Genomic DNA, 15,879 nt, shown 5'->3' with positions numbered 1-15,879 from the left:
ATACATCCATTTTGTCACAATGCAGTACAGACGCTCCCCTACTTACGAACGAGTTAGGTTCCGAGCGATTGTTCATAAGTTGAATTTGTTTGTAAGTTGATTCAGTGCTAAATTTTGTATTATAATTTATGTTTAAGGCCTATATAAGTATATTGAAGGTTTATTGTTAGGTTCATCCAATTGTACGTTTATCCTTAGGTATTTCCAATTCAGCTTTCAATAAAAAAGGCATCTGTAGTCACATCACCATTTAATTCTTGCAAGAAGAGAATACATCCTCCCGCTCGTCCGGTCAAGATTATTCTAACGAGTGGCATTATGTCCTGCCCATTTAAGGCCTCAAATCAAAACAATTACAAGGTTATCGATTCGATCCAATTGCGTAAGCAAGAAACAAAACAATTCCATAATCAAGCAAACCTAGCGTCACAAATTAAAACAATATGCCTGATAGCCATCCGCTGAACCAACAACAATTTAAGCGTCCTTCACAGATCTTCATTGCGAACTTGCATCTGGGGAAAGGGTTGAGGCGTATCTTCCAGTAATCAGTCCTCGGAGCAAGGACTCAGTGTATTGTTTTATGTCCTTGCGAACTTGTATCTCTCGCTGGACCCAGCTGTCCTGGAGAGCGACCTTGGAGTAAGCGTTTGTCTTCGTTGAAAGCACATATTAATTCTAACTCTAACATAAAAGCTATCAACACATATATATATATATATATATATATATATATATATCGTTTAATATAGTTACACATTTAGGATGAGCATTACTATTCCTAATAAGCAGATATATTGATTAATATAGTAAGCATGTATATTATAAGGCTTTATATTCATTGCAAACACATTTATAATAATGATTACTCCAACATTCCCCCCTATATTATAAATTTGCACATGATCCCCCTAATAAAACTTAAAACACATTTATAATAATGATTACTCCAACATTTATATAAGTGCATTTGTATGTTTAAAGCTTGTATAAATAACACATATTGGTTTGTACTAAAAAACATTTCATAAAATGGAGAGAATATGTACAGTACTGTATAGAGAGAGATTTATGTATTAGAAACTGGCCGAAAGAAGCGATCTAACGACGATTGCAATTTTCTTCTTTTTTTCATCATAAATGATGCGGTAGCACTGTATGGCATCATTCAATTGATTTGCAAACTTTGTGCAACGTTCAATATTTGGGTCCTGCTGCTCGATCTTTCTGTTTATAAATGGTTCTGAAGGTCGAACGATTCACAGCTCTGGGGTCCTGGGTTCAAAGCTAGGTCATGTCCATCTGTGTGGAGCTTGCATGTTCTCCCTGGGCCTTCGTGGGTTTCCTCTGAGTACTTCGGTTACCTCCCACATTCCCAAAACATGCATGGTAGGTTGATTGGACACTCTAAATTGCCCCTAGGTATGGGTGTGTTGTGTGCATGATTGTCTGTCTCAATTGTTATGTAGAAGGGGAATTTCCATTATCTGTGTAGCAATTCCATGGAAGCTTGACTTTAAAATTGAAGCGAATGAAGATGCAAGATTTTTTTTTCCACAAATAAATGATTGCCTCTGCAAATAATGTCTAAATTCCCACAATTTAGTTACCTGTGGTGTGGCAGTGAGTCAAAAGGAGAATAGCAGCAGCCCGATTTACCAGCCCATTTCTTTGACTTGTCATAACGTCACGTAGTGTGGGGGTGAAGGAGGGGGTGGAGCCAATTGCAGAAACCAGGACATTCATGGTATACTTAAAGAGTTTTAATTGAAGAGACCAAAAGCAAAGTGCAAACATTTCAGCCGAGATTTTCATTTTCTGAATGGCTTTATCCTCTCTCTGGTCGCGGTGGCCAGTCGATCGCAGGGCACAAGGAGACAGACAACCATCCACACTTACACCCAATGTTTGCTCTAATTTTTAGCTTGTTTGGGCAGAAAGACAACCTCCCTGAGCACACGGAGTACCGGTGTGAGCAACATCATCATTGCTCACTATGGGCACACACCAGTATCACACCTGCCATAAGCAGGTGCATGTCTACTACACATACATGATTTAGTAATAATAAAATGTAATGATTAATATCTATGAATGGGCGGCCCGGCGGATGAGTGGTTCGCGCATCGGCCTCACAGCTCTGGGGTCCTGGGTTCAAATCCAGGTCGGTCCACCTGTGTTGAATTTGCATATTCTCCCTGGGCCTGCGTGGGTTTTCTCTGAGTACTCCGTTTTCCTCCCACATCCCAAAAAGATGCATTGTAGGCTGATTGGACACTCTAAAATTGCCCCTAGTTTTGGGTCTGAGTATGGATAGCTGTCCGTCTCCTTGTGCCCTGCGATCGGCTGGCCACCGATACAGGGTGTCCCCCGCCCCTGGCCCAAAGTCAGCAGGGCTAGGCTCCAGCACCCCCCGCGAGTGATAAAGTGGATAAAGCGGTTCAGAAAATGAATGAAAAAAATATCTATGAATAAAACCTTTTCATAAATGCCATTAGAGTATGCACAAATCCGACTTAAATTTTACCTTATTTTACACATCTGTCCTTCTCACTTCTCATTCTCGTTCAAATGACTTTTCTGCTGAACGTGTCACATGAGATAGTCAAGTTTCCATTTATATGCAATATTTTTTTCCATGTTTTTGCTTTGATTTATTTAATAGGGGATAGCACATATTAATGAACATATTTATATTCATGTTAATGAACATATATATGTTAGATTGTAGCTGAGGGCTAATTTCCATTTACTGTAGTCCAGGGGTTGGGAACCTTTTTGACGGAGAGAGCCATAAACAATTCTTATTTTCTAATGTTATTTCTTGAGAGCCATTCTCAGAATTGAAAAGTAAAATTGCATGAAAATGTGTGATCTTTTTATCCTTTCACCACTTTTAGGTATAAAAAGTCTCAGAATTCTTTTGACAACATTTTTATGATGTTGCTAATAAATCAGTATCAATGATATCATGCATTCAGAAGTGTAATAAAAAACAAAATTATGATTAAAGTGGTGGTAGAGGTAGTGTCAACGCCACAATGATACTCCTATTAGTATGTTCGGGACTCAGCTCTCTCACCATTCATTTTCAAATTTTACCTCACAGGTTCGTGGAGATTAAATCGGATTTAAAGAACTGGATGAAAAGCCTTAAATATTTTTTATAGATCTAAAACAATGTTTATTTGAGCTTTTTTTCTTAATAAGGGAAGAATCATTTGTTGAAAATATTTCTATATAGTTATTTTTACATTTTACAAAATACTTATTGAACTAAAACACAAAAAGAACAAAATTGGAGGGAAAATTGCAAATATTCGTTAAAAATGGGAAAATCAAGACATAATTTACATCTAGTGGTTGGTCCGGATTAAGGGAATAATGTAAATAAAAGAAAAAACAAACTTTTCCTTTTGGGTTTAAGACACCTTTGAAAAATTGCTAAATTTCTGATATATTTTCTTAAAATGTGCTTCTTCGATAACTTGTGATTACAGTGTCTTAAATATTGTGTACAGTGTCCACGAATACTGAACTTAGAATGAAACAAATTTTCTCCTGACCACGAGAGAGCAGTACGTAAATAAGTGACTGATTCCTGCGAGGTCAAACCGTTTCAATGAAGAACTACCTCTCCCGTGATGCCAATCGTCAAAACAGAACAGCATCATGACCAAGGACGATTTTTCTGCGCATGCGCGTTTTGCGACGCCTCGTTTTGAGACGCGATCTTCAAGTGATTTATGTTTATTTTAATTTTCAATTAAATTCAAACCTGCGCCAACATTTTTTTGCTCAAACCACATGTCAGAAAATTTGAAGAATAATTATTTCCTATGTCCAACTCTCTTACATTTATAAACTTAATGCATCGAAGGAAGTGACGCTGCCACCACGCATGCGCAGTTTTCGCCACCAAACTTAACCTATGGGTCCTAGTCGTGTCTAGCTTAAGCTACTTTATGACCTTAAATATCAGCCAAAATCATTTTCAAGACCTCGTTGAAGCTTTGTGGGCTACTTTAGCTCAGCCTGTTAGCATATATCAAAGGAATAACTCTTCAAGTCGTCGAAGAACTTTGAAGCTTTGCGCCCTCTTTAATTTAGCCGAGCTAGCAGCTATCAATGGCGTCTCCATCAGAATTTACGTGTGGGAAAAGACCAGCAAAGTTCCACGAGGAAAACTCGACATTTTGCAAAATAATGCATGCAAAAGTTGTCCTTCACAGACTAGAAGGTGGGTCCATTTTTATATCTATATATTTTCTAAACCATTAAGGCTTAATGGTAATTGTAGAAGTGCTATTTTTGTGCGCTGCAATTGCAAATTCAAGTACAGTAATCCCTCAGCATTTCACTACATCGCGGATTTTTTCGGGGGAAAATGTTTATTTTTTAAATTATTTTTCAAGCGAAAGCAACTCCCGTGTCTTCCGCTTGCTACTAGGACTCAGCACTGAATATTTTTATTTTATTTTAAGTTCTTAAAAATGTGAAAAGCAGCCCAGAGGAGCGAGTGGTTAGCGCGTCGGCCTCACAGCTCTGGGGTCCTCGGTTCAAATCCAGGTCAAGTCCACCTTTGTGGAGATTTCATGTTCTCCCCAGGCCTGCGTGGGTTTCCTCCAGGTACTCCGGTTTCCTCCCACACTCCAAAGACATGCATAGACTTTGCATAGTACGCCTTTTTTTAATAATAAATAAAGACCATGTATAGTAAAGTATTAGTTTCTTTTAAAAATGACCATTTATAGAAAGGCTTTTTTTCAAAAAAAGTACCTTTTTATTTTGATGCGTGTAGGTTTTCTCCGGGTACTCCGGCCTCCTCCCACATTGTAAAGACATGGTAGAATGATTGGACACTAAATTGCTCCTAGGTATGAGTGTGAGCGTGAATGGTTGTCTGTCTTGTTGTGCCCTGCGATTGGCTGGCCAACAATTCAGGGTGCCCCCCCCCCGCCTCTGGCCCAAAGTCAGCTGGGATAGGCTCCAGCAACCCCCCCCCCCCCGACTCTGATGAGGATAAAGCGGTTCAGAAAATGAGATGAGATTAAAGAATCCTTTGGGTTTAATAAAACAAAACATTTTTAAACATTGAAATGTGTAGGTGTGCTCTTAATTGTACAGACGCTCCCCGACTTACGAACGCAATTGGTTCCGAGCGATTGTTCATAAGTTGAATTTGTTTGTAAGTTGATTCAGTGCTATATTTTGTATTATAATTTATGTTTAAGGCCGATATAAGTACAGTGGTACCTCGAGATACGAGCTTAATCCGTTCCGGGACTGAGCTCGTATGACAAGATTCTCGTAACTCGAGGTAAAGTTTCCCATTGAAATGAATGGGAAACAAATTAATTCGTTCCAACTCTCTGAAAAAAAACAGGATATTGGATTGAAAAAAATGTTTTATTTCTTATAATTCGCCATATATTGACAAAGTAATAAATAACGAGTGGTTTAATAGAAATAAAGTGTTTAATCTAACTAAAATTGGACGGATTTCGCCGAGGGGAGAGGGGCACAAAAGGGGCGGGGGGGCTTCGTTTTTTTTTTTTCTTCCACACAACGCACTCGTAAACAGAACAAACACTCCACCCTCACGTTCGCCATCGATGGGCTGTTTGCTGTCGTACTATTCCCTTTAAAATATTCCGAAAATGATGCACACAAATGTCCTCACAATCGGAGAACGCACGACTACTTGCCAACGAGCAGAAGTCTTATCAGCGATCGCACCGCTGCTCATGGGAGCTTCGAGGGCCCTGGCTAGCGGCTCCTTTTAGCTTGTAGCATCTGTGTTCGCATCCCCTCGAACGGCGCCTATGATAGAGTTGCTTCCGGGGATGCTGTTGCGAGCACGAGTATACTTAATTACCCAGAAAGCCCTCTTTTCCCCGCGCATGGGCGTTGTGCGTTTCCTGGTCTGAATAGCTCATCCGGTGCTCGTAAATATTGTTATACGTACACGAAAGATATGCAAAAAAAAAAAAGCCATGGCCACCTGGCTTGGTCGCATCACGAAATTTTGACCGCATCACGGGCGAATTATTCGATCGAAATTTCCCCCGTAAGACGAGCATTTTGTATGATGAGCGGTCGTATGACGAGGTACCACTGTATATTGAAGGTTTATATAAGTGCATTTGTATGTTTAAGGCTTGTATAAGTAACACGCATTGGTTTGTACTGAAAAAAAACATTTAATAAAATGGAGAATATGTACAGTACTGTAGAGAGAGAGAGATTTATGTATTAGAAACTGGCCAAAAGAAGCGACCTTATGACGATTGCACAGTTTTCTTCTTTTTTTCATCATAAATGATGCGGTAGCACTGTATGGCATCATTCAATTGATTTGCAAACTTTGTGCAACGTTCAATATTTGGGTCCTGCTGCTCGATCTTTCTGTTTATAAATGGTTCTGACGGTCGAACGATTCAATGCCCGTGAAACGCTCACCACTCTCACGCGCATCAAGCTTCGTTATTATTGCCACTCGTTTCAAATGAAATGGCTTGCCTCTTCCTTGCAACTCCCTCAATAGAAGCCTTTAGCTTTTTACCAACCATATTCAATATTGGATGCATGAGATATTTAATGATACAAATGAAAAAGGTTCTTTGCACACTGGAGATACATTCACACACTTCCGCATTGCAACGAAGAAGGTAGATGCTGGGTGAGCTGAGCTCTCACAGCGCCAGACGTCGGTATTAGCGGCGGAAAGAAGTACTACTCCGAAAAAGGCGCAAAATACAAAATTGGACTTGCGAACATTTTTGGACTTAAACGCAATTTGCAGACATGTTCGTATGTACCGTTGTCCGTAAGTTGAATGTTCTTAAGTAGGAGAGCGTCTGTACTTTAATTTTGAAGGTGAACTCTGTTTTCCTCAAACTGTTGATTACAATGTGGGTCACCCGCGAGTGCTATAATCATTCCTTGTTAATTAAACATTTGCTGTGGCAGCCAGCATATTACAGGAATACGTTGACATACGGGTGTCCCATTTTACGGGAAATTTGAGATACGAGCTAAATTCCGAGCAATTTTTTTCCTTGAGAAATGAGACAAATTGGAGATACGAGCTTATTGAGATGGTTCCATGTGGTCGAATATGTGTGGATGTGTATAGTCATTTGAGTTGTTTTCAGTTAAATTTCAAGTAAATGTCATGTTACGAGCCTAACCACCGCCGATATAAGTATAAGACTTTAAATTCCCAGTCTAACCTAAAGGACTTCTCGTTAGATAGACAGATTATAAGATATATCATTTATCTTTGTGTCTTTGCAGGTTTCAGAGAATATCTTGGTCCTGATGGGAAAGAGTCTGTTGGCCTTAAAAAGGAACTTGAGCTCTCCCAAAACAAAGGGGAGGAGCCAGAGTTCTCTCAACAACAAATGAGAGACGAGCGACTTACAATCAAGCAGGAGGAAGATGATGTCACCTGGTCACTTGGTGAAATCCTGAAGAGGGAAGAGGATCTGGGCGTGACCAGCAGAGGGGCGGAGCCTGCACACACCTTAACGTTACCCCAAATTAAAGAGGAGGAGCCAGAGTTCCCTCGACAGCAAATCAAAAAGGAGGAAGATGATGTCACCGTGTCAACTGGTGAGCCTTTCAAGAGTGAAGGTGATGTGGGCGTGGCCGGCAGAGGGGCGGAGACTCCGAACGGCACCTCAGCAGAAGGGCAAGCAGACAACTTAATTGCTACGTTAACAGATAGCAAAGACTTGCTTTATGACAATGAAGGTCTTAAGGATGGCAAACTCTGGAAATGCTCTCAGTGTGGAAAAATCTTTGGGAAAAAGTCTACTTTGAAAACACATATGAGGAGCCACACCGGGGAGAAACCCTTATGTACAATTTGTGGTAAAACATTTACACGCAAGGTAAAGTTAAATATTCATGCAAGAACACACACTGGTGAAAAACCATTTTCGTGTTCAGTTTGTGGTCAAAGATTTACAGAGAAGAGATACTTAAAAATACACACAAGAATCCACACTGGTGAAAAACCATTTTCGTGTTCAGTTTGCGGTAAAGCCTTTTCTCAACAGCATCACTTAAAAACGCACACAAGAACACACTCGAGTGAAAAACCATTTTCGTGTTCAGTTTGTGGTCAAAGATTCACACAGAAGGGAAGTTTAAATTATCATGCAAGAACACACACAGGTGAAAAACCATTTGCGTGTTCAGTTTGTGGTAAAGCCTTTTCTAGACAGCAACACTTAAAAAGGCACACAAGAACCCACACAGGTGAAAAACCATTTGCGTGTTCAGTTTGTGGTAAAACATTTACACACAAGGGAAGTTTAAATTATCATGCAAGAACACACACAGGTGAAAAACCATTTGCGTGTTCAGTTTGTGGTAAAAGATGTACAGAGAAGGAAAACTTAAAAAAACACACAAGAACCCACACAGGTGAAAAACCATTTTCGTGTTCAGTTTGTGGTCAAAGATTCACACGGAAGGGAAGCTTAATTAGTCATGCAAGAACACACACAGTTTAAAAGCCATTCTCGTGTGCAGTTTGCGGTAAAGCCTTTTCTCAAATGCAAGATTTCCAAAAACAAGTATCCACGCTGGTGAAAAACCATTTTCGTGTTCAGTTTGTGGTAAAACATTTACAGATAAGGGAACGATAAAAACCCACATAAGAACCCACACTGGTGAAAAAACAATTTCCTGCTCCGTTTGTGGTCGAACATTTTCCCAAAGGAGAAGCTTAAAAGAACACTTATTAACCCACGCTGGAGAACAATGTTTTCCTGCTCAGTCTGTGGCCACAGATTCGCTTCAACAGCCCAATTAAAAAGCTACACAATTCAAAAACCTTTTCCAGGTGCAGTTAATGTTCCAACATTTTGACAGAAGGGAACCTGAAAAGAAGACTTAACAACCCGCAGTGGCGAAAAGCCCTTTCTTTGCTCAATTTTTGGTTCAACACGTTGGTTAAAAATACTTAATAATACATAATACTAAATTTGTTGCCAAGGATTTATTCATAAGACTTAAAAGACACAAATGTGTGTGTGTGTGTGTATGTTATCTATTAATTGGCAAAAATGATGAGAATCCCTCGTGTCATTTTTGAATCATGTTGATAAAATTAGTCTGCTGTGAATTTGTGTCTGTTTGAAAAAGAGAAAAACAAGTCAAATGTTGTTTTATTTCATTTAATCTTCAGATTTTTCTATTAGCTTTGTAAACTACATTCTTTTCCTTTTGTAACTATAAGAACTTACTTTGGGTTCATTTTGGAGTAGTTTTCCATTTTATATTTATCCAAACGGATTTGATCTGTATGTAAAAAGACCTGGCAGTCGGTATATGAAGTCAAATGTGAATTGTTTTTTTTAATTTTATTTTAATGTTGAACAAACAGATAATACTCAATATTCTTATGTATAATCATTAGTATGAAAAAATATTGATGGCTTGAAACTTATCGTTGTGATTGTACATTGCTTTCACCTGTGGTCGCCTCCCCTGTGTGTCACCCACCTGTTTTCCATGTCTCGTTAACCCATGGCTTACTGCTTCCTGTGGCTTTTTGTTCATTTTAATTTTTTGGGGTGTACTTTTTTATATTTGGCTCATGTTTTCAGTTTGCTCTTTGTGTTTTGAATTAAAACTCTTTATGTATACCGTAATGATTGTATTGACTCACTACGAGTGATGGGTTTATGAGCATCACTTGTCGTTTCCATACAGTGACCCACTGCTTCGCAGAATACTTACACCTGGTGGGCGTTAAAAATCACTGCAGGAAACTACAAAAAGCCCATTAACGCCAACTCGATGTCATGTGGGCCGGACTATTTTAGATATTATATATATATATATATAGTGTATATATGATTGTATTTATATATGTGTGTATATATGTATGTATTTATATATGTGTATATATGTATATATGTGTGTATATATGTATATATGTATATATATATATGTGTGTATATATATGTATGTATATGTATGTATATGTATATATATATATATATAAATGTATATGTATATATATATGTGTGTGTGTGCGTGTGCGCGTGCACACACATATATATGTATATGTATGTATATATATATATATATATATATATATATATATATATATATATATATGTACTTTTCTAGCTTAAGCTACTTTATGACCTTAAATATCAGCCAAAATCATTTTCAAGACCTCGTTGAAGCTTTGTGCGCTACTTTAGCTAAGCCTGTTAGCATATATCAAAGGATCAACTCTTCAAGTCGTCGAAGAACTTTGAAGCTTTGCACCCTCTTTAACTTAGCCTAGCTACCAGCTATCAACGGCGTCTCCATCAGAATTTACATGTGGGAAAAGACCAGCAAAGTTCCACAAGGAAAACTCGACATTTTGCAAAATAATGCATGCAAAAGTTGTACTTCACAGACTAGAAGGTGGGTCCATTTTTATATCTATATATTTCCTAAACCATTAAGGCTTAATGCTAATTGTAGAAGTGCTATATCTGTGCAATGCAATTGCAAATTCAAGTACAGTAATCCCTCAGCATTTCACTACATCGCGGATATTTTCTGGGGAAAATGTTTTTTGTATTTTAAATTATTTTTCAAGCGGAACCAACTCCCATGTCTTCCGCTTGCTACTAGGACTCAAAACAGAAGATTTTTATTTTAAGTTCATAAAAATGTGAAAAGCGGCCCAGAGGAGCGAGTGGTTAGCGCGTCGGCATCACAGCTCTGGGGTTGCGGGTTCAAATCCAGGTCAAGTCCACCTGTGTTTCTCCCTAGGCCTGCGTGGGTTTCCTCCAGGTACTCCGGTTTCCTCCCACACTCCAAAGACATGCATAGACTTTGCATAGTAAGGCTTTTAAAAAAAAAAAAACATTTTATAGTGACGCGTGTTGGTTTTTCTCCGGGTACTTCGGTTTCCTCCCACATTCCAAAGACATGGTAGGCTGATTGGACACTCTAAATTGCTCCTAGGTATGAGTGTGAGTGTAAATGGTTGTCTGTCTTGTTGTGCCCTGCGATTGGCTGGCCAACAATTCAGGGTGCCCCCCGCCTCTGGCCCAAAGTCAGCTGGGATAGGCTCCAGCACCCCCCCCCCCCAATGTTCCCTCTAATTTTTCGTTGGTCTGGGCAGAAAGACAACCTGAGCGCACTGAGTACCAGTGTGAGCGACATCATCGGTACTCGGAAGATTCGCCTAAAGACGTTTCGCCGACGGACGTTTGACAGACAGGCAGGTCGCCAAATGGAAATTCCGCCGAACATTCCGGCCGTTTGGCCGAATGAACGTTCGGCTGAACAGAGGTTTCGCTGAAACGGGATTCGCGCGCTCGCCCCGCCCCCGGATCGTGTGTGTACAAGTTTTTCAACCTCGGCCCACGGGCCATATACGGCCCGTTAGGATTTTTAATCCAGCCTGCCGCTGGCGGTGTCCAAATTATAGAAAAAATCAATGATTCATTTCCCTTTGCCGCTCATCACTCTCAATTTATTAGTGTACCATCAATGGCAGCCCGGGAATAAGCACTCTTGGGCGGGCATGGCAGCCCGGGAATAAGCACTCTTGGGGGGGCAGATGTAGCAGAACCGAGACGTAAAATGACAGCAATCGGGTCAAATCCATCTTAAAACAGCATTTAATGATTAAATACAAATACTGGAGCTCTTTAGACATTAGAACCGAGCTCAGGGAAGTGAATTCCTCGGTAAAATGTCGCGATGGAGGCAAAAAAAGGTCTTTATACGTCCATTCGCCAAACGGCTCAAAATGCTCTCAAATTCGGTCAAATCCAGCCCAAAACAGCGTTTAATGATTAAATACAAATACTGGAGCTCTTTGGACATTAGAACCGAGCCCAGGGAAGTGAATTCCTCTGTAATATGTCGCGATGGAGGCAAAAAAACGTCCATATACGTCCATTCGCCAAACGGTTCAAAATGCTCTCAAATTCGGCAAATCCAGCTGAAAACAGCGTTTAATGATGAAATACAAATACTAGTATTTGTATTTGATGGAATAATGTTTAAAACCTTTTAAATCATTATTAGTAATATTTAATTAAAATAGGAAAACATCTTTCAACATAACTGCTTACACTTGCAAGGAGGTACCTTGTGACGTCGTCTTAGTCCACAAGGCATTCTAAATTGTATTAACTGAATCATTGTATTTAATCGCGACACTCGAAAAACATGTTTATGTAATCAGTACAATAACACCGTAGATCAGGGGTCCCCAAACTTTTTCTTGTGAGGGCCACATAACTTTTCCCTTCTCTGATGGGGGGCCGGTGTCAGTTTGTAACAGAAAAAGTGTGACGATCGTAAGGGAGCTTAATTTTTTTTTATTGTTTTCCAGAAAGCCACACATAACTAAATAACCCTTTCCAGGGCTGCAGCTGGGCATATACATTACTCCCGATTTCTTCAACGCATCTGGTCATTGTACTCACTGACAGACTTACGGCATTAAATGCATCTTTCTTCTCGGGACACACCTCCTCCGCGACACTATCCATACATTTCTTAACAAACTCTCCATCAGTGAAAGGCTTACCGCTGCTTGCTAACAATTTAGCAACCCAAAAGCTGGCCCGAACGGATGCCTGGTTCTGCTGAGATAGTAGTCCACTTTTTCGCTTTGAGAGTTTGTCTGCTCGTATTTGGCCTTGCAATCTATCGTACTTGTCTTTGTGACGGGATTCATAGTGTCGGCAAAGATTGTATTCTTTGAATACCGCCACCGTCTCTTGACAAATGAGACAAACAGCCTTTTCTTTGCATTGAACAAAAAAATAATCGTTTGTCCACTCCAGGTTAAATACCCTGCATTCTGAATCAATTTTTCTCTCACCTAACTTTTTCGCCATTATTCCGTTCTCAAACAGGTTGCAGTTTTAATATGCTTGAATAGTCCGCGATGGTCCCAGGGCTTCGCCCTCACCTGCGATCGTCCAGATGTCTCGGTAACACTGCTCGTGCATGCAACGGTGGACGTGCCCGCATGCATCAAAGGGAAACACTCTCCCCGCGCGTGTCACCAAAGAAGCAATGCGAAGCCCCGCTTCACTGGGATGATTTGTGGGCTCAGCAGGGGTGCAATGAACCAAACACAAGATTAAAACGTCCCAGTCTTCAAGGCCAAATAGGAAAAAAAATCCGATAGCGTCTCTGGTATTGTTCAGAGGGCCGGTCCAAATGTGCTGGCGGGCCGCATCCCCCAAAAAAATAAAAAAAAATAAAAAAATAATAATTTTTTTTTTTTTTAAAAATAAAAATAAAAATCCGATAGCGTCTCTGGTATTGTTCAGAGGGCCGGTCCAAATGTGCCGGCGGGCCGGATACGGCCCGCGGGCCGTAGTTTGGTGACCGCTGCCTTAGCACATAGCTTGAGGCACGGGAGATTTTTAGTCATAACAGTAAAAGTTGGATTGAAGAAACAACAACGTATCACTATATATATATATACATATATACACACATATATATATATATATATATATATATATATATATATATGTATATGTATATATATATATATATATATATATATATGTGTGTATATATATGTATATATATGTGTGTATATATATATATATATATATATATATATATATATATATATATATATATATATATATATATATATAAATAGTCCGGCCCACATGAAATCGAGTTGACATTAATGCACCCTTGGGCTTTTTGTATAGTTTCCTGCAGTGGTTTTTAACGTCCACCAGGTGTCAGTATTCTGCGAAGCAGTGGGTCACTGTATGTAAACGACAAGTGATGCTCACAAACCCATCACTAGTAGTGAGTCAATACAATCATTACGGTATACATAAAGAGTTTTAATTAAAAACACAAAAAGCAAACTGAAAACTTGAGCCCAAAATAAAAAAATACACCCCAAAAAATTAAAATGGACAAAAAGACGCAGGACGCAGTAAGGCATGGGTTGACGAGACATGGAAAACAGGTGGGTGACACACATGGGAGGCGACCACAGGTGAAAGCAATGTACAATCATAACGATAAGTTTCAAGCCATCAATATTTTTTTCATACTAATGATTATACATAAGAATGAGTATTATCTGTTTGTTCAACATTAAAATAAAATTAAAAAAACAATTCACATTTGACTTCATATACCGACTGCCAGGTCTATTTACATAAAAAATCAAATCAGTTTGGATAAATATAAAATGGAAAACTACTCCAAAATGAACCCAAAGTCAGTTCTTATAGTTTAAAAAAGGAAAAGAATGTAGTTTACAAAGCTAATAGAAAATTTTGAAGATTAAATGAAATAAAACAACATTTGACTTGGTTTTCTCTTTTTCAAACAGAGAAAAATTCACAGCAGACTAATTTTATCAACATGATTCAAAAATGACACGATGAATTCTCATCATTTTTGCCAATTAATAGATAACATACACACACATTTGTGTCTTTTAAGTCTTATGAATAAATCCTTGGCAACAAACTTAGTATTATGTATTATTAAGTATTTTTAACTAATGTGTTGAACCACAAATTGAGCAAAGAAAGGGCTTTTCGCCACTGCGGGTTGTTAAGTCTTCTTTTCAGGTTTTTCCAATTGTGTAGCTTTTTAATTGAGCAGGAAGACATTATTCTCCAGTGTGGGTTAATAAGTGTTCTTTTAAGCTTCTCCTTTGGGAAAATGTTCGACCACAAACTGAGCAGGAAAATGTTTTTTCACCAGCGTGGATTCTTGTGTTTTTGGAAATCTTGCTTTTGAGAAAAGGCTTTACCGCAAACTGCACACGAGAATGGCTTTTAACCCGTGTGTGTTCTTGCATGACTAATTACGTGATCCTTCCGTGTGAATGTTTGACCACAAACTGAACACGAAAATGGTTTTACACCAGTGTGGGTTCTTGTGTGCGTTTTTAAGTTTCCCTTCCGTGTGAATCTTTGACCACAAACTGAACACGAAAATGGTTTTTCACCAGTGTGGGTTCTTGTATGACTATTTAAGTGTCCCGTATGTGTGAATCTTTGACCACAAACTGAACACGAAAATGGTTTTTCACCAGTGTGGGTTCTTGAGTGAATTTTTAAGGTTTGCTTGTGTGTAAATCTTTTACCACAAACTGAACACGAAAATGGTTTTTCACCAGTGTGGGTTCTTGTGTGCGTTTTTAAGTGTCCCTTCTCTGTAAATCTTTTACCACAAACTGAACACGAAAATCTATTTTCACCTGTGTGTGTTCTTGCATGACTATTTAAGTGTCCCGTATGTGTGAATCTTTGACCACAAACTGAACACGAAAATGGTTTTTCACCAGTGTGGGTTCTTGTGTGAATTTTTAAGGTTTGCTTGTGTGTAAATCTTTGACCACAAACTGAACACGAAAATGGTTTTTCACCAGTGTGGGTTCTTGTGTGCGTTTTTAAGTGTCCCTTCTCTGTAAATCTTTGACCACAAACTGAACATGAAAATGGTTTGTCACCTGTGTGTGTTCTTGCATGACTAATTAAGTGTCCCTTCTGTGTGAATCTTTGACCACAAACTGAACACGAAAATGGTTTTTCACCAGAGTGTGTTCTTGTGTGCGTTTTTAAGTGATGCTGTTGAGAAAAGGCTTTACCGCAAACTGAACACGAAAATGGTTTTTCACCAGTGTGGGTTCTTGCATGACTAATTAAGGGTCCCTTCCATGTGAATCTTTGACCACAAACTGAACACGAAAATGGTTTTTCACCAGAGTGTGTTCTTGTGTGCCTTTTTAAGGTTCCCTTCTCTGTAAATCTTTTATCACAAACTGTACATGATAAGGGTTTCTCCCCAGTGTGGCTCCTCATGTGTTTTCAAAGTAGACTTTTTCCCAAAGGT

General features: G+C 39.1%; 2 protein-coding genes across 2 annotated transcripts; one reads left to right on the top strand and one right to left on the bottom strand.

Annotated features, from left to right (window-relative positions):
- The first annotated feature begins 3,797 nt into the window (after nucleotides 1-3,797).
- On the top strand, nucleotides 3,798-9,668 carry LOC144065605 (uncharacterized). The gene is made up of 2 exons (XM_077588595.1): nucleotides 3,798-4,240; nucleotides 7,300-9,668. The coding sequence occupies exons 1-2, from the start codon at nucleotides 4,129-4,131 to the stop codon at nucleotides 8,523-8,525; spliced, it is 1,338 nt and encodes a 445-aa protein (XP_077444721.1). The 5' UTR covers nucleotides 3,798-4,128; the 3' UTR covers nucleotides 8,526-9,668.
- A 4,116-nt stretch (nucleotides 9,669-13,784) lies between these two features.
- Nucleotides 13,785-15,848, bottom strand: LOC144066178 (uncharacterized). Its single transcript, XM_077589522.1, has one exon. It carries the CDS (start codon nucleotides 15,846-15,848, stop codon nucleotides 14,820-14,822), a length of 1,029 nt encoding a protein of 342 aa, XP_077445648.1. The 3' UTR covers nucleotides 13,785-14,819.
- Between the last annotated feature and the right edge of the window lie 31 nt (nucleotides 15,849-15,879).

Source organism: Stigmatopora argus, chromosome 20 (genome assembly GCF_051989625.1).
Source record: "Stigmatopora argus isolate UIUO_Sarg chromosome 20, RoL_Sarg_1.0, whole genome shotgun sequence".
Taxonomy (NCBI): Eukaryota; Metazoa; Chordata; class Actinopteri; order Syngnathiformes; family Syngnathidae; genus Stigmatopora; species Stigmatopora argus.
This window is presented reverse-complemented; position numbering and strand designations above follow the sequence as displayed.

What these genes read in the sequence shown, in the direction of transcription:
- LOC144066178 (XM_077589522.1), bottom strand. Translation starts at nt 15,848, where the DNA reads ATGAGGAGCCACACTGGGGAGAAACCCTTATCATGTACAGTTTGTGAT.
- LOC144065605 (XM_077588595.1), top strand. Translation starts at nt 4,129, where the DNA reads ATGGCGTCTCCATCAGAATTTACGTGTGGGAAAAGACCAGCAAAGTTC. An exon ending in TGTCCTTCACAGACTAGAAG is followed by an intron (nt 4,241 to 7,299) that starts GTGGGTCCATTT and finishes GTGTCTTTGCAG; the next exon opens with GTTTCAGAGAATATCTTGGT.